General features: G+C 39.3%; 1 protein-coding gene across 2 annotated transcripts in view; it reads right to left on the bottom strand.

The window, feature by feature from the left end:
* Nucleotides 1-27,173, bottom strand: part of AGO3 (argonaute RISC catalytic component 3) — a 64,164-nt gene that overhangs the window by 23,028 nt on the left and 13,963 nt on the right. For both annotated transcript variants that reach the window (XM_081871654.1, XM_081871655.1), the window contains exons 2-13: nt 24,233-24,404; nt 18,165-18,285; nt 16,374-16,582; nt 13,931-14,067; nt 9,072-9,206; nt 7,561-7,648; nt 6,229-6,376; nt 4,873-4,992; nt 2,977-3,099; nt 2,660-2,793; nt 1,601-1,785; nt 825-984 (exon numbers count right to left, since the gene is read on the bottom strand). In XM_081871654.1, the coding sequence (XP_081727780.1) occupies nt 825-984; nt 1,601-1,785; nt 2,660-2,793; nt 2,977-3,099; nt 4,873-4,992; nt 6,229-6,376; nt 7,561-7,648; nt 9,072-9,206; nt 13,931-14,067; nt 16,374-16,582; nt 18,165-18,285; nt 24,233-24,404 (1,732 nt within the window). The remainder of the gene's footprint in view (nt 1-824; nt 985-1,600; nt 1,786-2,659; nt 2,794-2,976; nt 3,100-4,872; nt 4,993-6,228; nt 6,377-7,560; nt 7,649-9,071; nt 9,207-13,930; nt 14,068-16,373; nt 16,583-18,164; nt 18,286-24,232; nt 24,405-27,173) is intronic.

The raw sequence follows: 27,173 nt of genomic DNA on the forward strand, positions 1-27,173 counted from the left end.
CCCTGGAACTCAGACGTTTTGGCTCCCGAACACTGCAAACCCAGAAGTGATTGTTCCGGTGTGCAAACATTCTTTTGGAATCTGAATGTCCGACGGGGCTTCCGATTGGCTGCAGGAGCTTACTGTAGCCAATCAGAAGCTGTGATTTGGTTTTCGAACATTTTGGAAGTCAAACTGACTTCCGGAACGGATTCCGTTCGACTTCCAAGGTACGACTGTACTTTTGTGATGACCAATGTTGCTTTAGCAAATGAATTTGGCTATCAAATCAAGCACGTAACATTAGTAAGGCTATAACTTGGTTAAAAACCACATTCTTTAAGTCAATAAATTAAATCTGAATATGGAAGAATAGCTCTGCAGGAAAAATGTAATTTGCCTTTAGCTGAGGATTGTCGGAACCTGTGGTCCTCTGGATACGATCAACCCCTGCCAGCATGGCCAGTTGTCAGGGATAATTAGAAGTTCAACAACACCTGGAGGGCCATAGTTCTCCACCATCCCTGTTTTAGATTATACATGTACATGCTGCAGTAGGTGTTTAAGAAGAGGCATTCCCCAAGTATGAAAATTGAGAAACACATTTTCTCAGATGGCACTTGTTATCTGAAGTTATGACTATATATGCTTAACAATTGCAATTAAAAACCATTTTGATTGGCTTAAAGTGCTCTCTATTACACTTTATGCCAATCAGTGTGGTTTTTAATTGCTCAATCCAACTGATCATTTCATGCCACATCTGGGGGGGGGGGGGAATTCCCTTAAGTTCTACAGAGTACACAATTCTGACAATTGCCTTAACATTAAGGTAGGATTCTTACCGTTGATGAGGTACAAGGATGTTGTTGATTCCTCCCAGTTTTACGTTAATCTTTAGGCACAAGTTAGAGAGGGTTTGAGGAGATGTTTTTATGACATTCTTGACTTGAACACACTGCGTGGCCATCCCCAAAAGTGTGTCCCCCACACGCTTCACCTCGGCTGAGAAACAAGCATTGATGTGAAGGGACTTCAATATTTTACACCACAGCACAGTTCTAAAATCTGTCCCTGCAATGTCAGCTCACTAAGTCATGCCCAATGCACAGGATGTCAAGAGAAAGGTACAATATTAAAAAAGCAGCACAACTCTATATCTTCAGTACAGAATGAGGTCCCCTCCTGATAGGCAAAGAAAACTGGAGAGAATTGAACTCATGCTGACAAGAGGAGCTGATCTGCTTTTCTTCATATGGAGCTAATCTTCCCTAGCAGCTAATAGGGAGGAAAGCAATGAAGCTTAGCTGGAATGAGAGAGATCAACAGGAGAAAGAAAACCCAAGACAAAAATTTCTCCTTCCTTGCAAATATGAATGCAAAGCTCTCCTTCCAGGCAAGAGTTTTATCTTATCCTGAACAACATTTCCCCCTCTTCCAGCTTGTCTATTTCTCAGCCTTACAAAATAGCAAGACACATACAACAAGTCTGACCTATGTTGCATGTCCAACTGGCCATTTCTTGCAGCAACTTGCTATGCTAAGATTGCCATTTGAAAGTTTGAAAACAGAAGCGATCAAACACAAGCTGAACCAAAATACAACTTTAATATTTATTTACCATACACTGGTGTTTTCCCTGGTAGGATGACTATGATGAGCTGGAGCCCAGAATATGTGTTTTTAAGGTGTCGGAACATAGGCTCCACACTGTCGGCACCTTGTGCATATTTACAGAAGCATGGTTGACCTTGGATTGGCATTCCTGCATCCTTGGAAATTTTGCGCAGCTGGTCTGTAAAACCCCTGGCAAAAAATGGAAAGCTTTCTGAAGGAGGAATAATGAACATCCACCGATAGAAACTAAGCATACCCCCCAAAAAAACCCTGAATACCTTTTTCTTCCAATCCCTAAAGTTGTGGGTGCACAGATCACATACTTTCTCCCTCCAGCTACTTCTTTCTGTAGTGAGAGCCTTCAACAAGATTTATGGTTATGATGGTACCACTCTCAAGCCCATTTAAAATGTTGTTTCAAGTTCCTGTTGATCACTGGTTTGCATTACACATGATTAAAAGCGTTGCCAGCACAGCTTTTAACCACACATAAGGCTGTCAGGGGCTGCTAAAGGAGAAACTACACACAAAGGAGAGGCTTTGTGGCCAGTGTTTATAGCCAATGGTTACTGTTTTACTATATAATAAAATCTTAAAATATACTGTCATGCTGCAGTTAAGTTGGCATGGCCTCCAAGACGCTGCAACTGCAGCATAGCGGAACAGCAGGTGGAACAGTTCAAGAGAGCTGAAGAAAAACAAGTGAGAACAGCTCCCCAGAAACTGTCCTGCTCAGGTGCTACTGCCCATCTCACGTCTTTAACCCTTCATTCAGTCCCTCCTTGCCAAAGTGTCAAAACAACCCCTTGAATTTCAATCATAAACCAAAAAGTAAAGATGTGAAAAACAGGTTGTCAGCAACAAGGCAGCTTTTGGGTAAATAAATCCCATTTGTGAACAATGTCAGCAGCAAAGGTTGGACAGCTTCACAGGTCTCAAGGTAGAAACACAAAACTCATAGTCTCTTCTAATCGGTGACCTACCATGCAATAAAAACTGTGTAACATGAGGGCAGGGGAAGGAAGGGAGAAACAGCTCACTGCCTCATTAACAGGTGGCTTACTTCAGTATTTCTTCACGACATTGTCTCTGTGTTGCAAAGCAAGCAATTGCCCACATCTTGATTTCCACACCAGTATGAAATTGTTTTCCCCGCATATCCCACACACCATGACTTGGTGTTGCAACTGTTCGATTCTATGGAAATAAATGGGGAGAAAAAAATTAAATTAATGTACTGGTAAATTACAGTATGTGCATCAATAAATCATTCCACAGATGTTTAAACTCAGACGGTTCTACGAAGGGAAGAGCTGCTAATCAAAGTTAGAATCCCATCTGAATATTACACCAGGAGACAAACAAACAAGGGTTTCTTACCCGCCCTCCGTACTGCAACATGGGAGCTGGAAGCACACGCCCTGTCACATGAGCCATCTCATCACGGACTTTAAACTGAAATTCTTGAACAAATGGGTCAGCATCATAATTAGCACTTCTCACCTGGCATAAAAGTGGAACCAAAAACAGCCATATTGAATACACTTGTTATTGCAGAAGTGCTAATTTAAGGGTTCAATTCCTTTCTCCTCCTCTAAGTCAAAAGTAAACAACGTATTCCAAATGTGGAACAAGGTCCTTCTATGATTCTTCAAGACAGACTTGGCTGCCTTAAATTACAAGCCATTTGCAAAAAATTCCATTATTATTTACTATTCATACCTCATTTGAAGATGCTTTAAAACTTTCTAAAGATGGCTGCTATGCCCTTAAGGCTGAAGCTCAAAGGTTGGCAAAATTAAGGCATGCATATTTCCTAGACCAGTGGCATGCAAGGAGAGCCCATACCTTTTATCATGCTCCATTTGAGGGGAAGCTGCCCTTTCTTAAGAGAAATCTAAAGCATCTACAACTAAATATAAGCAGAGTTTCTTCCAAAAGTTCAATCTAAGCCTCAATAGACAATGACATACTATTACTGTTATTTATTGCATTTGTTAGGCTCTTTAGAAAAAAACAAATCTCAAAGCAACTTAACAGCAAGATGAAATACAAACAAGTAAAATATATTAAAAGCCAAATTAAAAATTTACATACAATGCAACATTCCTAAAATGTTCATCGAACAATAGAATAAGACATCCTACCCATACCTACCGAAGGATGAGCTAATTACGGGCTAATTAATCATCAGAATTAAATACAAACATCTTAGCCTAGAACCTAAAAAGTGACTATGAAGGTGCCAGGTGTGTTTCCTGGTGGAGAGCTTTCCACAAACAGGGAACCACTAGTGAGAAACCCCATTCTCATGTAGTCACCCTCCACACTTTCCTCAGATGAGGTACACAGAGAAGGATCTCTGAGGGCCACAGGGTCTCAGCTGGTTCAAGTGGGAAGAGGTGGACTTTGGGGTCCTGAGGATGTTGGCTTTATAGGTCCAAACCAGCATTTTGAATTGAACCCAGAAACTAATCAGTAGCCACTTCAGTTGGGCCAGAAGTGATTTAATAAACTCAGACCATACTTGGTAATATGGTCACTGTTTCCTAACAGTATTCAATGGCAGTCCCATGTTTAATGTATTGCACTAATATAAATTAGAGGTTATTAGACTATAGACAACTGAAGTTAAGTTACCCCTGTGCAGACAGGGTTGCAACTGGATCACCAGCCGAAGATGCTGTGCACCACTGAGCACAGCAGTTGAGCCAGAAGTGCCCCTAAGTGCTATATCTACACCTTCAGGGTGAGTACAGCTCCTTCCAGAACAGGTCCCTTTTGCACAAGGGCATATAACATTTATAGCCTGGCTTGCATAGTCCCAGGTTTGTACTCACTCCCTACAGACCATGGGCCTAATTAGGCCTGTTAGGCCTCTAAGGTTGGCCCACCAGACTGTTTTGGGCAAATCACACCCAACTTTCTCACGCAAATGAAAAAAACATACAAAGCATCTTACTAAAGGTTAGAAGAAACAAATTAGCCACAGGTCTTGGTATTTATAGGTCTTGAAGATGCAGAGATAATGAGATAAATGTTGCACTAACTTTCATGTACAAAGCAGATTAACCCAAGTTTTGTCCTCACTAATTGATTTCAGAGGTGGGGATAACAGTTATGAAGTCAGTAGCAACACACTCTACAACACTAAGCAGAAAAAATGGCAAAAAGGAGGCTGTGGGATTTAAGAACAAACTAGGAAAGGCTGTGTTTTATCTTCATTAGCCATTCAAGGGTACACAAGTCCTCTTTCCGATTCAAAAGCAAACTAACCAATCTGCTGATTTCTTCTTGTCTATCTGGCGCAGATCTTGCTGTTGCTTTTATCATGGTTGATGTTTGATTGTCTGTTAGTTTCTTGATACATCGCTGGCCTGCCACGATGTTACAAACCTGCAAAAATGGAACATGTCAGTCTAATGATGTACATTAAACAAATTTGTTGAAATCATTTATGAACCTAGCATATTGCCTGCCAAAGCAATTTTAGAACTGTGTTCTAGTAATGTGAGCGTTCCTATGTGGTAAGAACCTCAGTGCAGTACATATTTGCACAAAAGTTAGCTTTTCTAAAGCTTTCCTAAAGTTATCAATCTTCCTAAGATTCAACATTCAGCATAGGAGAAGTTGAATGGCTTTAAAAGAGGATTAGACAAATTCATATTGAATAAGTTTATCAATGGTTATATTCTACCTTCACTGAAAGTGGAGGTATGCCTCTGAACACCAACAGCAGAGAATCCTAAGTGGGAAGAGTGCTATTGGGTCAAGATCCTGCCTTCAGGCCTACCATAGGCTTCTGGTTAGCCAGTGTGAGAAAAGGATGTTGGACTTAATGGGCTGCTGTCCTGATTCCGCAGGCTCTTCTTATGTTCTTATGACAAGTTGACGGAGCCCATACCTTCCATGCAGAAGGTTCCAGATTCATTGCCTAGCATTGCCAGCTGAAAGATTAACAAGAAGCAAGGCTGGGAAAGAGCCTCTTGCTTGCAACTCTGAATAGGAGCCGCCAGTCAAAGTAGACAATACTGGGCAAGATGAACCAACAATCTGACTGAATAAGGTAGCTTCATATGTTCATTGTAATCCACCAGTCAGAGCCAGTTCTTGAAGTGAATAGAGCTTGCAATCCTTCCACACAAAAACCTACTTACCCCAAACTTCCCTCATTTCAGCAACATGTATTTTTATATACCACTTAAATATTTTTAAATGCAAAGCTTTTAAATGAATAAATATTTGAAAGCTAGTTTTGTAACATACACACACACCCTAAACACAATGAAGAGTCCTGTGGGCACCTTAAAAACTAGCTTGTTTATTATGGCATAAGCTTTCATGTACTAAAGCTCATTTCATCAGATAAATGGAGTTATCCTTACATGGCAGGCATGGCTGTAGAGAATGGGTGTATTTTTAAAAATGTATATTTAATTTTTTAATCATCATCATCATCATCATTATTGTCATTGCCCCCTCTCGGGGACAACGAAAATTACTTTAAAAAAATAAGTCAGAAAATCTTTCCTTTATATAAAAAGTTTGGCAAACTGCTTGTACTGCACACAATTAAAACATCTGGCAAATCCTTTTTGGCTATGCAAAGTAACAGTGTTCTGAATAAATTACTTCAAGAGGCAGATAGGTGTGTTTCTGCTCCTGTCCCACTTGTAGACAAGGAAGATGAGGATATTTCAGCTGTAGGTTGTATTTTTCTCTGAAGTACTGTGCTACTGTTCTCTCCACAGTCTGACCATTTTCTAACTGCAATGGGAAACTGAAAAGAGAAATTGAGTTTTAATCAGAGGAGAACTGAGGGAGTTAACTGCCTTCTGGAAAAAAATTAAGTGATTTTTCTGGAAGTTACACAACATTATTTCATGTCAGTCTTATAATAATAAATAACTTTTAAAATTTATATCCTGCCCATCTGGCTTGGGTTTCCCCAGCCACTCTGGGCAGCTTACAATATACATAAAAACACAACAAAGCATCAAACATTAAAAAAACAAAATATCCTACACGAGCAACAAAGAAACCAATAAATCAATAGAAACCAATAATAACAATAATAAACAGATTGCAGTTATACCCAAATAAAATAACTGCCAGCCCAAACTAAACATTTAACTAATAATAATAATAATAATAATAATAATAATAATAATAATAATAATTTATTTATACCCCGCCCATCTGGCTGAGTTTCCCCAGCCACTCTGGGCGGCTCCCAATCAAGTGTTAAAAACAATACAGCATTAAATATTAAAAACATCCCTAAGCAGGGCTGCCTTCAGATGTCTCTTAAAGATAGGATAGCTGCTTATTTCCTTCACATCTGAAGGGAGGGTGTTCCACAGGGTGGGCGCCACTACCGAGAAGGCCCTCTGTCTGGTTCCCTGTAACCTCATTTGTCGCAATGAGGGAACCGCCAGAAGGCCCTTGGCGCTGGATCTCAGTGTCCGGGCTGGACGATGGGGGTGGAGACACTCCTTCAGGTAAACAGGACCGAGGCTGTTTAGGGCTTTAAAGGTCAGCACCAACACTTTGAATTGTGCTCAGAAACGGATCCAACATCAACCCAACAAAAACAAAGCAGAGGAACCAAAATGAGAACCATTTAAAACATTTTAGCCAATTGCCCCAACCCAAGAGTTGTTCCAGTAATGTCCCTCCGGCCTCTAAGGAGCCTCTCTTAGGAAGGACACAAAGTGGCTTCAAATCAGTGTGTGCATCAAGGGAATACAAGGGAATAATACAAAAATAAAAACAACAGCAACAATGTATTTTTTAAAAGTACTGTGCAATTTGGGTCTATGGACCCCAATATAGTTATGTGTGTGTGTAAATAAAAAACCAATACAGTGTCATGCATTCCAAATTCTAGAAAAATTGGATGGTGGATTTTTACTGTGGCCATGTATGCAACATTCCAGTCAATTGTTTAAAACATTTGCTTACGTTTGATGACTGGCAGGTCTCCGTGTAACGTTACAGACACGGTACTTTCGTCTCATTGTTCCACAGTGAGTCACTTCAACCTTCAGACCTATGTGAAAACAAAGGGGGGAAGAGAACTACTGATGTCACAGAATGGCTGCACCCAAAATGGTACATGCACAAGCTGTTTTATAACAGAACATGCATATTAATGTACAGCAGAATAAGAATGCCATCAGGCTTCTTATTATGGAACAATTCTACAAAGAATGCTTACTTTGAATGTCTCATTTCATATGCAAAGCAAGGGAGTCTGGGGGAAAAGAGGGTCCAATAGACCTTTGGACAGATAATGCCAACTTTCCATTGGGCCCCTTTTGCACAAGAACATACACATGACTTGATCTCATGTTGATAAGGTAACTGGGAGAAGATGGTACAAATGTACAGGAAACTGCATGGCTTGGCACCTATGACATTACCAAAATACATTCACTCTTATCTGTAATTGTGTGTCCCAATGAAATCTGGCGAGCTAAGTCTTTAGGGGTGGTATTGGCTTGTTTTTGCTTTATTATGTATTTTGTGTTCTCATTTTGTATTTTTATGTTGTGAACCGCCCTATAATATTCGGATGAAGGACGGTATACAAATTTAATAATCATAATAATAATAGATAATAAATGCATTCTCGCTCTGCTTGCTCCAGGACCTTTACTGTCAAATTGCCATTTGACTAAAATAGCATGACATATAAACATGAGTGTACGCTACTACAGGCAAAAATGGCTCTACTATACCACTTTCCTCTAGCAGCATTGTGTGCAGTGATTGAGGTGAAGCCGCCCTCCTCATTGGAGATTTTTAAACAGAGGACTGTTGGCCATCTGTCTTGGATGCTTTAGTTGAGATTCCTGCATTGCAGGGGTTGGACTAGATGACCCTTGGGGGTCTCTTCCAACTCTATGATTCTATGATTTTATGAATCTATCAGTCAAAGCTTTCAAATCACCTCTTCATGGCTGTGCCAGAGGAGGGATGCAGAAGCAGAAGAGCATGAGCTTCTAACTTACACAGGTGCACTTACTAGTGCCAACAGTTCAGTTTGTATGCTGAGAATCTTATTTTGGCAAGCGGCAGCACTGTGGCGGCTGAAGGAATACTAAGTGAAAATATGAAACAAATATTGATGCCAAAAATGGCTAACGGTTATGAGACAAAGATACAATGTTGAAGAAGTATGCTCCTAGACAGTATGGCCTTTTGACAAGCCATGTTCAAGTCTCCATAGTTAAGAGGACTAGAGACTTCTTTGTATGATTTTCAGGGGCTGGGATAAAGGCAACCTTTTCCAGAATACAAATCTCTTACCAGAACACACATTTCATGCAAATTAGTGTATGAGTAGCACAAAAGATGAAGAATCATATGCATTTTAAATGAACTTAGGAGTGTTCAGGAAGAGCAGAGGAAAGGCTTCTGAGAGAATTATAAGCTACTCTACATGGATGAGTGCTCTATTTTCTTCTTACCCTTTATCTCTTTGGTGAATTTTACCCGGTGAGAATCAGTCAGAGGTCGTGGCTGTTCGTCAATGTTGTGAATATCGAGAACTTCACACATAAACTGAATTACAGGTTGTGCTTTGTAGAAGGCAGTGGCAGAAACTAAGAGCAGAAAATAGAGCAGTTAAAAAAGTATAAGTTTTCCAAAGCTTTAAAAGCAAATGAAATGGCTTCTTTCTGAAGACTAAAATAAACCATTGGTACACAATAATTAGTTCTGTGTATACATTTGAAGAAGAAATCATTAAAATCATCACTATGCTTTGGGACAACAAAGTGCCATGTAGTACATTTTCTAATTAAAATTATTATCTCATGAATTTAGAGCAAGTTTCCCCAAACTTCTCAGTTTACTGATCCTTTAAAAAAAAAAAAATATTTATTACTTTTAAAACTTACAAAAAAGAAAAAGAAGAAAGAAGACAAAAGAGAAAAAAAGAACAAAAAAGAGAAAAAACAATACAATACAATATATAAACTATACAAAACACAACCTTAACACATTAAACTAAACACAGTAAACTAAACAAAACAATACAAAAACAATTTAAAAGCATACATCATACCTTTTCCATATTCTATCTTTCATTCCCTTGTTTCATCGACCTCCTCTCACCTCCCTTTTTGTATTCTACTTCTATTAGTTGTCTCAGCAATTCCTTTCCCTCATTCTCTATTTTCTGTCATATAAATGTCTTAACATATTTTTAATCTTATTTTCCATTAAAACTAGTATACTTATTTAAGCTTAACTCCTTAAAACATTTCCACTAAGGCCATAAAATTTCATTCCAACATTTTTCTATCACTCATTAATTTTACAATATTTCTATATATAAACTTTAAATTTTCCAATCTTCTTCCACCATCTCCTCTCCCCGGTCTCGGACTCTGCCAGTCACTTCCGTCAACTCCATAAAGTCCATCAACCTGGAGATCTTATGTCCGAGGCTCTTAACTCTTTTCCACGTCCCTTCTGCAGGTCTTCTTCATATTCTTTGATGCTAAAGAGCAGATCTCGGGGAAACTCCGACCTAACGATGCTTTTATTCCTTCTCGACAGGTCAGCCAAATTTCCATAGTTAAAGCTAAGATCCATAAAGTATTTCAGGGCATGTTTCAAGATTCCTCCAAATCCAAAGGCCCCCAGAACTCCAATCTCCTCCTGACCCAAGTCCATGTCCCAAAAGTCAGTTAATCCCTGCATGGAGGGATCTTTCCAACTTTCCTTTTCCAGTCCAGGCCGGGCTCCGATCCTCAAAATCTGACTTTTTCTAGTTTCAATCATAAAAGGCCTCAACTTATAGTCCTCAATTTGCCTCTGTAAGGCTGAGGCTCCCACTTGTATTACTTTAGGTTCAACAACAACAACTTTCTCCTTCTCCTTTTCCACAATTTGTCCTGCTAAAGTAAATTCCTGTACCAAATCCTGAATAATTTCTGTAATGGTGCTCACTTTTTGTCCCAAATTAATCACTTTTTGTCCCAAGTTATCAATTTTAGTAGTCAAAACATCCGTCTTCTTGTGAAGTTGTTCCAATGAGTAGCTTATCTTACATAATGCAGTCACTAAAGCTTCTCCTGTCGACATTCTTAAATGGTCCAAGCTCAATCCCTGATTCTCACAGTTCTTATCATGCAGCTGGAGATTCCCCAGCTCCACTCTTGTAACAGTTTCAAAAGCTCCCTCTAGAGGGAAACAGTCTCCACTTGTATCAATCCTTTCAAGCACAGTTCAAAAAGTAAAGTTAGTTTCAATTTTAAGTTACTTTTCCTCCGTTTTTTTTAAATGCAGAAGAGGACAATGGAAACAATATATTTCTCTTATTTAACTAACTGTCAACGTACATTCTCTTCACTGTCAATGAACTCTCCCAAAACGTCAATCCACTGGCAGCCCGTTTCCAGGTTCAGAGCAGTGGTAATTTAATTTTTATCACTCTCTCCTACAGGCTACACAATCCAAAATTTCCTCCCTCTTCTCCTGCTTCCAAGGGGGGTTTAATGATTTCAATCGATGGAAGTTTAATCCTTTACATAAGGCTTTCCAAGACCTTAACTTGCAGCTTCTTTGCTTCAATCTATTTACAAAAGGGGAAGGTGGACTTCCTGTTTGAGACCTTCCCGTTTCGGTACCAAATTAAGACGTTTGTAAATCCAATTTTCCGTTCTACTCACGGGTAGTTGTTGAAAGTCAAATTGTCCACAGGAAAAAGTCAGCGCTCTCCGGCAACAGCAATGCGGCTTCACTCCGTGAAAAAAGCAATCAATTCGAAGCACCGCACCACTCACCCCACGTCGCTCCGGATCCCCAAAACTGGGTTTCCCCACGAGCAGGGGAGGCGCAAAGGGTGCCAGCCGAATCCCATGTTCACAAGCTTCTCCCGCCTGTGATTTTAGTGGGTCTCCGCCTTCGCCGTGGCGGTCAGACCCTGATTTTCACGGAGCAAATTCCTCCCAATCGGAAGAACTCCGCCATTGCCGGAGGCGCTAACCTGGAAGTCTAGTTTACTGATCCTTTGTCATCACCCATCCACTCTGCAAATTCTTAGGAAAGTAAATGAAATAAGGTTTAAAAATATCAATATTTAATCAACATTTATTAATCATGAATCACCAATAACAGGAATCATCAAATGTAAAAATATATATTAATACAGAGGTTTATCAATGGCAAGGAAGGCACACTTTGTACATGCCCACATAAATAAAAACAAAAACTAGGAGTTCAATATTAACCACTTTGGGAAACACTGCTTTAGAGGGTTCATATTGAAAACGAGTAATAATTAATCTTATGTAGGGCAATAAACTCATGACTACCAAAGTAAGCAAAACAGTAGAAGTCTCATAGTAAGTTACACAAATAATTATGCACATTTACTCCTATATCACTCAGTCAAATTTCAACCAGCCTAAGTTCTCCTTCTACCCACGAAGAAATAGAACACCCAGCATCCATATTTTCATTCTTGCACAAAACGCTAAACTTGCAAGTTAGACTCAAGCCTGAAGTTTCTCCCAAACTAGTAAGATCTCCAAAGAAAGTCCAAAAAAAATTGCCATTAATCTAGTTTTGGAGGAGGGGAAATAGCAGGCACTCAAATTCACATATAAGGGCATAATTCTATACAACAACCATTAAAAAATGCTGAAAGGCACTAGACTGTAACAGCAATATATTAACAAGAAGAAGTTAACAATAGACAAAATATCATTATAATTACAAAGCTTACAAACAACCATATGGCGCAAAACAAATGACTATTGTATTGAAGAATGCTCAAAGCAGCTGAGAGGAGACAGGCTTGCAGATAAGGTCCTGTTTCAATGATCATCGTAAGATCATGACACCTCAATAACGTTTCAAGGTCCTGAATGAGTTTTCACAACTGGAAGGACTTCAGGAATGTTTAGAGCTCCAAATAAATTACTCAATTGCAATAAGATAATACAACTGCAAGTGTCCAAAATTATTTTTTCCTCCCATATTTTAAACAGGATGTCACTGTAAAACATCACTCAAAAAGCATTTAGGGGTATTTGAGACTTTGCTAAATTATAAAGGCTTACTTAACTTAGGGATGAATTTGTTGCCACTTTTGCCATGCTGTGTGTGGGTGAATGCAAGGCAATATGTTTCAAATGCTTTCCATACAGCAGAATTACTAGACTGTGAAACAGTTAACAAGGCGTTTTTGAGGTTCCCAGGGCTCAAGTGCACCAAACAGAATGTCCCCATACAAATATAACAAAACATTCTTCAGACATGCGTCACCACCAGCAGCCCGCCAACTTCACATGACGCATGCTAGCCGACGCCTACAGATGCTGATTAACTGAATGAACACAAATAGCTTGTGTGCATCCCTCCAAAAACCTCAACCTGCTGCAGCTTATCACCATGGTAACGAAACTTGCTACACCAATTAGAAAACATTTTATAAGTACTTAGTCCTGGATGGGCAACAATTAAGAAGTTTCAGTGTACCAGGTTTCCTCTTCAAACCACATTACAGAATGAAGTTATCCTGTGCTAACAGTTTTACTCCTCAAATACAACATTCACACAGGCATTTTAACCTAAATCTGAATTAGTATGTTGCTTATAACTTTTAAACCTTGTCTATTCTAGCCATAAGATTAAAAGCAAAGCACCTTCATGTCAGAAACTGGGAGGGGGGAATTCTTCAGAACTGCAAGTATTACAGATAATTTCAGTGATTGTTGATTGTTGTTAGCCGCCCTGAGCCCGGCTTCGGCTGGGGAGGGCGGGATATAAATAAATAAATAAATAAATAAATAAATAAATAAAATTTATTATTATTATTATTATTATTATTATTATTAAGACGCCTTCCCCCATCAAATCGCACCAAAGTCAGTGACCTGTTAGTAACTAACCAACTAACCAACTAACCAACTAACCAACTAACTCAAGTTCTGTCAATGTGATTTTGCTTATGCACCTATCACTGCCTGATGAAAGGCATGGCTTTTAATGCCTGCTTTCCCATCTACCTTGTTACTCTAATTAGCAGACAATATTTCTATCATATGCTCTTGGATTCTTGGGCTTAAGTGTTTCTATAATTCAAAAAATTATGAAGGAAAATATTTGCAGCACACCTCACACCATCTACAAAGGAGAAAAGCTGGCAGGAACAATATATAGAACAAGACAATTTGCATGTTAACTATTTTGATTAGTTATCAAAATTTACTGCAATGAACTATACCTATATATGTATACTATTTCATACTCCGATACAACAGCCATTTGTAGAGACAACATAATTCTTCATGCTCTCAGAGAACTGGCTTACCATCAATATTCAGCATCATTTTCCACATTGCAGGTCGAACAGACTGATGGAATCCAAACCATACTTCCCTGCCACCTCCCAAGGGATGATCATAGCCTTCTGGAGCAGAGAAAAAGGAGCGGCCTACAGGTGTATACCTATATAAAGAAGAGGTTATATTACTGCTGAAGCTAAATATTTAGATGGTGGGTGCATAGCCAATCTAGGAATGAATCTTTCAAACGTTCCAAGAGTTGCAATTCCATAAGTGGCAGAAGTTATTATGAAAATAAACAGTCTTGCAAGGTTCTGCTTTTGAAACAGTAACATATATTTACATATTTATCTTGGGTCTGAAATTGCAATAGATATGGAAGTGGGATTAAAGGTCAGAGTGTGGAGACTAATTTTTTACAGTATCTATTCCACACTTTTCATGTGAAAGGTTGGATAGACACTTCCCTGTCAACCTCATTTGGGGTTGAAAATAGGCGTCTCATGCTTCAAGCTTGATCCAGGATATTACTAGGCCTGCTTAAATCATAGGAATGATTTGCTGAAGCTGGAAGGCATCAAAATATATTGGTAAATGAGGGACTCTCCAACTTCCAAAGCTGGATTCAAAATACAATGACAAGGAGGATAACCTAGGACATTTGGAGCAGTTTTAATGTGTTGCCTTCTCAATTACTTAGGAGCAGATATGCTTCTGTTACTCTTTCCTCAAAATTTTGTTCTTGTAGTTACAGTACCAGAAGGTAGGAACAACAGAAGTTGTTCTTTTGTTTTGTAATTTTTACGCAGGAGCTCTTCAATGAATGCTTAACCCTTTATTGACTAAACTACCAGGTAGTCAGCCCAATTTTGTGTTAAATATTTGCTCTAAACAGGAGAGTGGAATGGTAAAGCTGGAGACAGTAGATGATGAAATGGAGAGGACCTTCACACAGGAGCCCGGAGGACTAAAACAGTCAAGCAGTGGACTTATGAATGTTGGAGAAGTGGAACGAAACCATGGACTGAGAGATTGTTCTGAGTTGGCAGAGATAGAGCTGAGAAAGGATTCTGTGTACAATTTGGAATGAATTTAGAAGAAAAAGCTACCAAGCCTTTGGCAACTCTTCTGGAAAAAGAAAGAAGCAGAATTGCAAAGATATATTAGGATGGAAAATCACAGCCATAGAAATGGGATCAGAAGATACGGAACTGGGTGTGAATTAATGAATATACAATAAGTAAATAACTATGGATTACTGTTTCAATATATGACCACAGTGGAGAGACTCCTGTGTGAATAAAGATGAAAAGTTCTTGTTTTTCAGCATTTGAAGTAAAGTTGTTGTGCTAAACTGGAGGAAGACTATTGTGGACATGTACTGATAATAATAATAATAATAATAATAATAATAATAATAATAATAATAATAATAGAACCCCTTTTAGACTTTTTGTGTGGAAGGGAAAATGAATGAACTTGAGATGTCTGAAGACTGGGAAAATATTGCCTAGCAGAAAGAGGAACAGCTGGATACTACCCTGGAGTGAATACTGTGAATATTTTGAATAATCCTTATATGATATACCTGACAGATGGAGAATCGGAAGCCCTTTTTATTTCTATCTTTTATTATTTTTATCTTCCTGCTTCTTTTTCTTATTTTTTTTCCTTGCTTTGCTTTTGTTTCTGTTTTGCTTATTTTGGTGCCCTCTACTCTGGATTACTAAGGGAATTGGATACCCATGAAGGTGATGGATGGTTGATGAAGGGCCCTGTGTGAGAAGTGGGGAAGGAAAGATATCCCAAGGTGGGAAGCTGGGAGAAGAGAAGCTCCAAGTTAAGAGCTGGAAGGGTCCACCTCCTTCTGTGTGAGACAAGGATTAAAATTTTCCTTTGAGATAGGACTTTGTACTTCCTTTGCTCTTCCTTTCTTTTTCTTTTTCTATTTAGATTAGTTAGTTTTTTATTGTACTGTATGATGAAAAGATTCAACAAAATTTAAAGAAAAAGTAAATAATAGCAGACTTCTGAAAGCATACATACACAGAAAGTTGCTATAAAACATACAAATGTGGTTCCACAGTAGTCTTAGTAGATTAGACAAGCAAAATACTGTCATAGTGTGATTGGTATTCTTTTACTGCTCTGTTGTGGCCATTATCTTACTGCCTGCCAGTTGCCAACACGAACATCTCATGTCCTTGATCACTTCTGAACGACCTCATTGTGAAAAGGCTTTCCAATTAACCATTGGTCTTCCAGAAGAATTATGTACATGTCTAGAAGTAGCAATGTGCTCAGTGGACAAAACTGAGAAACCTTTACTCATATCACTAATGCAAAATGTGGATGAACCCTTTCTCTCCCTTACCCTGAAAAATGTGCATAGGAGTGTAAAGAGATCTATTCATAAAGATGAACTTTAAAAAGATAGATAATGTGTTCAGAGAATGACAGGGAACCTACTTCATGGAGGGTAAGTGTCGTAGCACCACATCGACAGCATGAACAGGGTTAGTGCTGATTGGCTTGTCTAATTCCAGAGGTTCAGGCAAGGTTCGTCCTGTCAGAACCTCATGCAGCAAGTGCCAGCTCACCCGGGAAACAAACTTTATTGACACCTTGAAGGGACGATCTTTACCACCTTCTCCAGGCAATGTTACATCCAAATCAACCTGTTAAGAGAAAAAGCCATAGGAGAGGATACAGAGAAGAAGAATCCTAAAGTAAGTAATTTATCTGCAAGTGTTACTCTTTTTCTTCCTCTGGCCAAACTGTACTGAAGGATTTAAACCTATTTTACCAAACAGAAGACTGAAGAAATGCTAGGCATCTATGTGAATGACAATGAAATGGCATTCCAGATTAATTCAACATACAGAAATGGGAAACCAGAAAATCAAGGCCTAATGTTAGTGCCTCGAATCCTTTTACCTCTCATCACCAGTGAAGTTAGAAAATCAAACACATCAGCATGACAGTGGTACCTCTGGTTATGAGCGTTTCTGGTTACGAAAGCTTCAGTTTAGGAGCTCCGCTAACCCGGTAGTAGCTGCTCCTGGTTGCGAACTTTGCCCCAGGATGCAGCAGGAGGCCCCAGCAGTGAAAGTGCAGCTCAGGATAAGAACGGTTTCAGCTTAAGAACGGACCTCTGGAACGAATTAAGTTCGTAACCAGAGGTACCACTGTAATCAGATTCTGCATCAGATGCTTGACACAGCAGCTGTCATGGGAATCTCTAAATGTATCCAACACAGTCTACTGTGGCAAGGGCAGGGGACCCCGTGGATCCCAGATGTTTTGGGACTCCCAACTCCATCAGTCTCAGCAAGCATGGGCAATGGATAGAGATGAGTGTAGTTAGAGCCCAAAATCTGATGGGTCATTGGATTTCCCACACTGTCTTATGGCCAAACTAGACAATGCATTAAGTGTGCGATTGCATTTCATGTTAAAAACAACAACAAAAACCCACAATGGTGGCAGAGAGATCAGGACCACCAAGGTTTAACCCTTTCCTCCCAAGCAACAGATCTAATAAAAGCTGAAACCATTTGCTTCAGAAAGAAAGCTGAAAGTGGCCACGACAGCAGCTACTGCTAATGTCCTTAAGGGAGAATTCTTTACCCAGACCACAGCATGGGAGGATGTGTTTAACCCAACCTTGCCGAAGTCCCAAACCTGAACTTTTCCCTCCAGTGTGGCTGCTCTTTTGTTGTGACATGTGATCACATATTTCAAATGTAATGTAGTTTGGCCCTCAGAGAATACAGTTCTGCCTGTTTGCCAGGATATGCCAGAGCTCACAGTGAAATTAAGAACTGCATCCACTGGCTATGATGCTGCAGACTGGATGTGTGTGCACACTCAATGTATCTCACCCACACTAGACTGACCATTTGTGTTGCAAGACTGTGTCCAGCGGAAATGTGTCCAATTACCTTGTAAACCTTGTCAATTTCATACACAAAAACTCAGCTATTTAGTCCTCAATCCCAACTAAAATAAACTCAACTGCATTTGTGAATACTCAACCCATTAATCTCCACTCCTCCCCTTCCCCCTCATCCTGTCTGTCATTTCTCCCATCGCCCAGATTTAGATAGTAAGGTCCTCCAAGACCTGCCATTCTTTGTAAAAATACCACACAAAGTGGTTGCAATGTACAGTAACAATCAATAAAACCTTAACATTTTCAGAAAAGATTTCATTTATCTTACAAACAATTAGAACTTATGGAAGGACAAACTATCTTACCCCAGTTGTTGCAACGGGGAGCGGATTGGCTGTATAAAGGCTTCTTTTACCATCATAAACAGGTCTGCGGTCCCCAAATATTGTCACTTTAAAATGCTGCACCATTGAATCTACCACCTCCCTAGGGAAACAATATATATAATTTTAAAACAGTATGGCATTAAGGGAGAAAGTAAGAAAAACACTACATTTCAGCCCATTTTAATATTTTCAGCATTTAACCAAGTCATTACAGAGCAATTATCTAAAAAATGGTTCACTGAATTATGATGTCAGAACAAAACAAAGTTTTAAGAGTGTGCATAAGATGGGAGAGAATGGTTATTGCTTTTTCCTCAGTGCCAAATAAAATTTTAATAAAAAGAACTCAAAATGACAGCTTGCTGCATGCGTTTAACTGCTACAAGAGAAATGCTACGCCCCTGTGCTTTCCACAACTCTTAATTTCCTTATGCAAAGCTGAGAACAATTCAGTTCTTTACATATTCCAGTGAACATTTCTTGTTACTGCAACTCCTCTGACTGGTGATGGCAACAATTACAGCACAGTGACCTTGCGGCTGCATCTTATCCTGTTAAAAGTCACTGTTGTCTTAGGCCACTGAAAACATAAGTCTTCGTAGAGAAATAATAAGTTGCATTGAACTTTCTTCCCAAGTTTAATGCAATAACAGAAGAAAAAACTGCCTATCTCATTGCAAAAAATCAAATGAAGTTTTTATGGATACTTGAACTGAGGGCAAAAAGTTATTGCTCTCCCCCCTCCCCTCTGCTTATTTTCCTGATCTTTATTACTGATCTTAGGAAAAACTACTCAATGAGATTTTTTGGCTGAGCAGAGTAAAAATAAAATATTATGATGAGTCATTTTCCAGCCTTAGGATTTCTTCACACATTTAGTTGTCTTAGGTGGATACCTCAAGATTGTAAGGGTACACAACGTGGTACAATGGGAATGTGTTCGAGAATGCACATATATCAGATTCATGAGTTTGGCTGTGGCTTCATGTTGAGTATATATTTGATGGCTTAAACAACAGTTTGTTTCTGTGTAGCGAGTGACATGGCCCTAAACATCATGGGGAATGCTTCTCAGTGGGAGTGAGGTTTTCAAAGGCGCATCTCTGCACTATCAGTACTGCCAATAAAGTTTTGTTTATTTATGCTATTCCATTTATAGTAAACTTTCCACAAAGTATCTCAAGGCAATTTTTGTGTAGAAACATCAATGAAAACAATTCAGAACAATTCCATATATACAAACCATTTCAAATCCAATACAGATACAGACTGGCTTAGCCACTTAAAAGACTAGTGCATTTAACAGGAAGGTCTGCAATAGATGCTGAAAAGACAATAGAATAGTGCATGTCTGATAAGTAATGGAAGCTCCAAAGGTAGGTGCCACCATGCTAAAGGCCAGATTCCTATATCATATGAAACAGACCTCTTGTTAAAATTATTTCTGCACGAGACAGATGATCTGCAAAGCACAGAATCAATTGGGTATATGAGGGTGAAACAATCTCTGAGGTATCCTGGTCCCAGTCTATATAGGGCTTTGTGCACATAACCAACACCATGAACTTAGCTTCATAGTTAATTGGCAGGCAATGCAACTGTTTTAGCAGCTGAATGACATGGTGGTGATTGTCTGCTCTGTGAGCAGTCAAGCTGCTGCATTTTGCACTAGTTGCAGCCAATCTCAAGGGCAGCTCCACCTAGAATGTATTGCAGTAATCCAACCCAGGTTACCAGGGCATGGACAAAAGCTGAAGGGAAATACACCAAAGGTAGCCATTGATCCACCAAGACTGGAATAGACACATGGGTGCCTCGCTTTGCAACAAACCACTTACCAACACATCAGATAGGACCACCATGAAGCTGAGTGAAAAGGGAATTCAGAATACAAGATGGGAAAACTAAAACAATTTTACTGAGATAGGACTTAAGCTGAAGTACTGTTTCTTAAAGTTTTCCTTCTTTATACTATACAGTGGATCCTCCGGATACGAACTTAATTCGTCCTGGGGGTCCATACTTACCGCGAAAAGTCCATATCCAGAGGCGCCACTTCTGCACAAGTGTGTGGTGCAATACAGCACTTTTGCGCACGCGCGAAGAACGCTTCTGTGCATGTGCGTGGGGCGAAACCCAGAAGTATACACTTCCGGGTTTGCCGCGTTCGTAACTCGAAATTACGTTACCTGAAGGTAACGTAACCCGAGGTACCACTGTATATGGAGTTACTGTCTGTTTAACTTACATACTTGACTGTATTTTACTACTACAAACTGGAGAATTTTGCCTGAAAGTGGTATAAAAATGTAATTAAATACAGATTGTGCATCTGGTGATATGGAAGTCTAGTGAAAACAAATGGTGTTGGTGGAATATAGCCTTAATTTTCCTCCTCAAATCATCTGGAGCTGTCTCAATTGCACAATGACTGTGTTCAGACCTGCTCTTAGACAAGGAGTTGCACCTATATGGCTTGTGGCACTTTCAGTAAAATTGTATTTGATGCTACCAAGAGCAAGATGCTACTGTAGGTCTGCCTCATTATCATTTCCTGAAGGCCAGCCAGACTCAGTTTGACATCCTTAGGAATACATATCAGGTGTGCACCAACAATATCCTCATTCCTTGTCCTAGCTCAGCTAAATCCTAGAGGCCTGGCTGCTAGACTGTTAAAAATATTTTTGTCTCTTCTTTTCACAGATAAACACAGTATATTAAGCAAGTAAAAGGGAAAACACGTCAACGTGATCTCCATACTAATCCCAGCACCTCACGGGCATCAATTTTATTTTATTTTTAATGATATTTTATTAAATTTTCACAATAAAGAATTATAAACAATAAATAGGAAAAACACAGGAAAAATAAAAAACCACAAAGATACAAAAATACAAAAATACAAACACTTAACACAAAAAAGAAGAAAAGAAAAAAAAGAAAAAACTCTTTTCAAATTCATATCCTTCATAACCTTATTTTCATGACTTCCACCTGCCCTCCTTTCTTGTATTCCACTTCAAATTTAATTTAGCAAATTCATTTATATTAGTTTATCCTTTGAAAGTTCCTTCAAATATTACATTATTCAAATTTTCATCCAATATCCATCCCTTCTTTCATATTTTTATTTATCTTAATCACTTGAACCTCTTCTCATTTCAGTGTCCTCAACATTCAAAGATTTTGCAATGTTTTTGCAGATAGTTTTTAAACTTCTTCCAATCTTCTTCCACCTGCTCTTCTCCTTGATCTCGTATTCTGCTAGTCATTTCTGCCATTTCCATGTAGTCCATTACTTGCATCTGCCATTCTTCCAAGGTGGGTAGATCTTGTGTCTTCCAATGCTTTGCAACCAGAATTCTTGCTGCTGCTGTGGCGTACAAAAAGAAAGTTCTATCCTTCTTTGGCACCAATTGGCCGACCATGCCCAGGAGAAAGGCCTCTGGTTTCTTAGTGAAAGTGTACTTAAGTACCTTTTTTAGTTCGTTATATATCATTTCCCAGAAAGCCTTAATCTTTGGGCATGTCCACCAAAGGTGAAAGAATGTACCTTCAGTTTCTTTACATTTCCAGCACTCACGGGCATCAAATTTTGGCCTCACTCCCCATCCTCCCCACACAACAAAGCAGTATGCAGCCCACAGGTTCCACGATGAAGTACTCTTGTGGCACACTTGGTGTGAAAAGTTGGGTGACCCTGCTCTAGAATAAGCATGTATCAGAGGACTAGGTGCACAGCAATGGAACACAATACTTCAATAACAACAACAACAACAACAACAACAATTTATTTATATCCCGCCCTCCCCAGCCAAAGCCGGGCTCAGAGCGGCTAACAACAGTAAAATGATACAACATTCTAAAATCATTTCATTATAAACTATGATTTCCCACTGTACATTAGCTAACCCGAAGATCAAAGCAGATATCTTGAATATACTTGAATAGTAGCATCCAGCAACATTATGGGGTCATAGCAAACAAAAATTTAAATGCAAAATAAAGTTATTCTGAGAACTTGGGAGCCATCCACCACCACACTGTACAAACACTAGGTGATGAAACTTCTCAGCAGGTATGAAATCATTCAGTTATAAAAGCATGAGTTCACACCAACTGCATATTGCAGAATCTACTAGAGCTAGAGTTGAAGTAATCTGCCTTTTCTGTAAATTACATGCTTACATTTGCTTCCCAAGTATGACTTATCAATAAAAGCAACATCTCAAAGCTCTAGTACAGAATTAAAACTATTTGATCCTGGGGACTTTGGACAGTTACTTTCTTTAAAGTTAAATCAGTCTGTCAAGCGTTTTAGTGAGCATCTTTAACCTAATGGCCCAGGAAAGAGTTCTCACTTGTTTGGATGCAAAGACTTTCAGAATAGCATTAACACACACACACACACACACACACACACACACACACACACTCTACTGCAAGCGTCTGAATAGTTAAAAGCATATTGAAGCATTATTTGAAACCAATTAAAACTAAACTTTTCTTAATATGCATTTCATTTCTCTACAGCATCAGGCTGGATAAATGTCTTTTCTTGCCTGGAAGGCTTCACCATGCAGAGAACTGGCCAGGTGGGATCTGGGAACAAAAGAAAGCTCCGCAAACTGTTCATTGCAAGAATAAAAGCTAAAGAAGAACTATTACTAAGAGAAGTCATAAAGCTCTGCCTACATTACTCAATAAGGGACGCGGGTGGCGCTGTGGGTAAAACCTCAGTGCCTAGGACTTGCTGATCGTATGGTCGGTGGTTCGAATCCCCGCAGCGGGGTGAGCTCCCGTCTTTCGGTCCCAGCTCCTGCCCACCTAGCAGTTCGAAAGCACCCCTAAGTGCAAGTAGATAAATAGGTACCGCTTTATAGCGGGAAGGTAAACGCCGTTTACGTGTGCTGCGCTGGTGCTGGCTCGCCAGAGCAGCTTCGTCACACTTGCCACGTGACCCGGAAGTGTCTCTGGACAGCGCTGGCCCCCGGCCTCTTAAGTGAGATGGGCGCACAACCCTAGAGTCGGACACGACTGGCCCGAATGGGCAGGGGTACCTTTACCTTTACATTACTCAATATTAATGCCATCTACAAACTGCACTTTCAACATAAGCTACTCTTGGGGGAAGGTGTGACTGTCCATCACAAGAGGCAGAACAGAAGTCTTACAGCCCAGCTTTTATTTTAATTTTATTAAATATAACTAGCATCTACTTTAATTAATCACGAGGCCATTCTTCTACAAATGGCTAAGTGAGGTGCATCCAAGCTACAGATTATAATTTGCTTGTAAAGCCTTATTTCACATCATAAACAGAACCAATCCAAATCAAAACTGGGACTGGCAGAATTTTTATTCTGCCTGCTGAAACTGAAGCAAGCATTTCCATTGAGAAATTAAGCAGCCCACCAAGGAATGCAATTGACCCCATCACACAAATAAGCAAACAGTTCCAACTGCAAAAGGAAAACATCATAAAGACATGAGACCACTTATAGAACTTCAGCTGTACAAAGGGTGTTATCAGAAAAGATGGAATCAAATTCTTTTCAAACAAATGCTAACTTTAAAAGTTGTTTTTAATTCCTGGTTGAATGTGATGTTTTCTCATTTACTCCCTGAATACTTAATGTCCTAGTGATTCCTAACACAAATAAAATACTTGCCTCTAAACACACTAGCCCATTTACTAAAGAAAGACAGTTTTCAAAAACAATTCTTAATTCTGATATTTTCCAGGTTTAGAATGCCAATATAAAAGAAGGCATGTTCAGTCTACAGATGGTTCTTGTTTGCTTCGTATCTTGTACGAACATTCACATGTGCTCTGTATTGTGATACAGATTAAAACAGTGCTCTGGGCAGCAACCATGCAAAATACCTAGGGAAACTAGAGCAAACATATTTTGCTCAAACAAGGCTGTCTGATTAGTCCCAGCTGTTAAAGCAGCTATAGTCTTACAAAAACATCCAACATCCAATTTGATCAAGTACTGCCTAAACATCTGCTTGATGTAGTAATATTAAACACCCTGACTTACCTGTTCACCCTCCGAGGACACTTATCTGGCTTAATATCTACCTCATAGAGGTAGACGTCAATCTTTGGGATTTCAACTTGGAAGCAGTTGGCCAGCAGTTTAATGGGTTTGCCCATAGTGCCATAGCCAGGTCGTCTGGGCACCATCAGCAGGGGCTGAGCCCCAATGGGTCCTGTCAAATAAATATAACATATAGTTTAGAGTTTCAAATGTGCAATATGTAGCAGACACATTAAATAAATGTATTTGAACATGTTTACCCTAGGAGACCCTGGGGGGAAAGTAGTTACTGAAAAGGCTATAGAAAAAGCTTGCTGAGACTCAGAAGCATGTAACATTGGTAACCTGCCCAAAATATCACCTAGTCTGACCCCTTTGCAGAACCAAGTACTCAGACCCTGCCACAGATCCACTCAATTCAAACCAAGCTATGCCATTAGCAGAGAGAATGTGCTTGCAGAGCAAATAAATAATTATTCAAGGAATCAAGCCAACCAACACACAAAAATGCTAGTACCCACACATAGTACCTAACCAACCTTACCTAAAGGAAAGTTTTCTTCTGTGATCAGGCAAACCTTAAGCATGCATACAAACTCAGTGAGAGGTGTGATCTTGCTTGTGCCTGGTAATCTCATTTATATTAGGTCTAATTTGAGACGAACAAACTCTCATCTCCTCATCAACACAAATAAGCCTTTCTCTTTTCTGATCTTTCATATTTGTCAGAGTTAAAAATTCCTGTTAACAACAGTATGTCATGGAGAACTGTAGAAAAATAGTCAGTTATTCTTCAGCACTCTGTTTGAACAGTGATTCTAGATCACAGCTAGGATTTGTCCTCAGTATCACTTGATACTCTTGTTCTCATTTTGAAAAGGTATCTATCCATATTTTGAAAATTAAAAAAATGTTTTGATACTACACTATACTACACTGAATTGTTTAAATGTTTTGTTGATTGTCTCTGAATCTTCCTTCCACACTTACCATCCTCTCCTGCCACACACCACACCCTTTGAGAATTAATAATAATAATAATAATAATAATAATAATAATAATAATTTATTACTTATGCCCCTCCCATCTGACTTGGCCTCCCCAGCCACTCTGGGCGGCTTACAACAGAGTATTAAAAACAAGATAAAACATCAAACATTAAAAACTTCCCTAAACAGGGCGGCCTTCAGATGTCTTCTAAAAGTCAAATACAGTAGTTGTTTATTTCCTTGACATCTGATGGGAGGGCGTACCATAGGGTGGGCGCCACTACTGAGAAGGCCCTCTTTCTTACCACTGATTTAGCAGTTTGAAACCTTGTGTAAAATGTGGTGGCTATTAGTTCCACTGCCCTCAGTCTTCTTTAATACAACTATCTCTATGCCCTTTAAATAATTCCAATACATTTCTGCAACTACTTATATACTGTACTTCTATTTCCTTCATTGAAGCCAAACAGGCCAAGTAATTCTAAGGATTTTATATACCACTCCATAAGTCAAAAGAAATATGAGCTGTTTGCAACTTCATAAAAGTATTAGCAAAAATGCAATTAAAAATCTGTATTTTAGAGCAGGAAATAATTATTAAATAAGATAGCCTCTTAAAAATCATTATATACTAAAATGAAATATGGGTACCTCGACTTGAAAGCAGAGATGAGCGCCGCACCCCATAGTCGAATTTGACCGGACTTACCGGTAACCATCCAGGGGTCTTTTAGCTCTACCTTTATGGGTACCATAACCACTTCTAGCAGATCCAATATGCAGCAGAGACAACCAGATCTACCCATCAAATATACATGCAAATATACAAGGTGGCAGCAGCACTCTCGTTTCAACTGTCTCCCTAACTTAAGCTCACACTGAAAGGTGGGGCAAAATGACATACTCCTCATTTATGGAGCTGTCACCTGGGAGGACCCACAATCATTCCTCCCTCTCACAATGGAGCTTGTGAGGAACATATAATAGAATTTGAACTAGTTCAGGCATAGGCAGACTTGGCCCTCCAGATGTTTTGGGACTACAACTCCCATCATCCCTAGCTAACAGGACCAGTGGTCAGGGATGAGGGAGTAGTAGTCCCAAAACATCTGGAGGGCCGAGTTTGCCTATGCCTGGACTAGTTCCATCCATTTCTGTAATAATCTTGTTCTTTACATCAGTTTTCAGTATGAATTCATCCTTCTCAGATATAAATGGCCAGTTGTTAGCACAGTATTCTCCAGTATGGTCCAATCAGTGCCTGACAAAAGGTTGCTGAACTTTCTTACTACTATTATAAATGCTGCATTTAATACATCTAATTAACACTTCCTGCAATCCGTCTGCGCTTGTTCCTTGCCAGCATGATCAATATGCCAAGGTGAGAAAGCTAATATTCCACCAGTTTCCCTTTCACCCTCTTCATATTTTCCACACTCATCACTATCCTCAGACCTACCCAAACTTTCAGAAAGCTAAAGTTTCCAAAGTTCATTTCAAATTTCCTTACCTTCTTAAAAGTGTTTTATTTTTATTTTTTTATTTGAATAAAATATAAAGAAAAGTATGCCAACTTTAACAGAAGAGTCCTCTGTTTAAAGAGAACAGCCCAACATCACGACCCCCATGCTAGAGGGGAAGCCTCAGTTCAGCTTCCTGGAGCAAAGGATTTCCAGAAAGTGCCTTGGTAGGCCACCAGCCTTCAACCAACGAGTTGGAACCCACTGCAAGGTCGCAGCTTGACCTAAGGTGGGTTTCAGCACTAACACTATTCAAAGATACAGCAAAACATTAACAAGTAGATTCTCAAATGCATGTTTGGGTTAAAGGGAGTAGGGGTCCTGACCCTAAAAGGGTAAAGACCACTGGTTTAAGTTACCCTTTTGATAAGCCATTAGCTTTCAGCACAAAGGCGCAAACACTGTTTCCCCCTTAGTAGAGGGCTTTCACA

The sequence above is a fragment of the Podarcis erhardii genome, assembly GCF_964252035.2.
Source record: "Podarcis erhardii genome assembly, chromosome: 7".
Taxonomy (NCBI): Eukaryota; Metazoa; Chordata; class Lepidosauria; order Squamata; family Lacertidae; genus Podarcis; species Podarcis erhardii.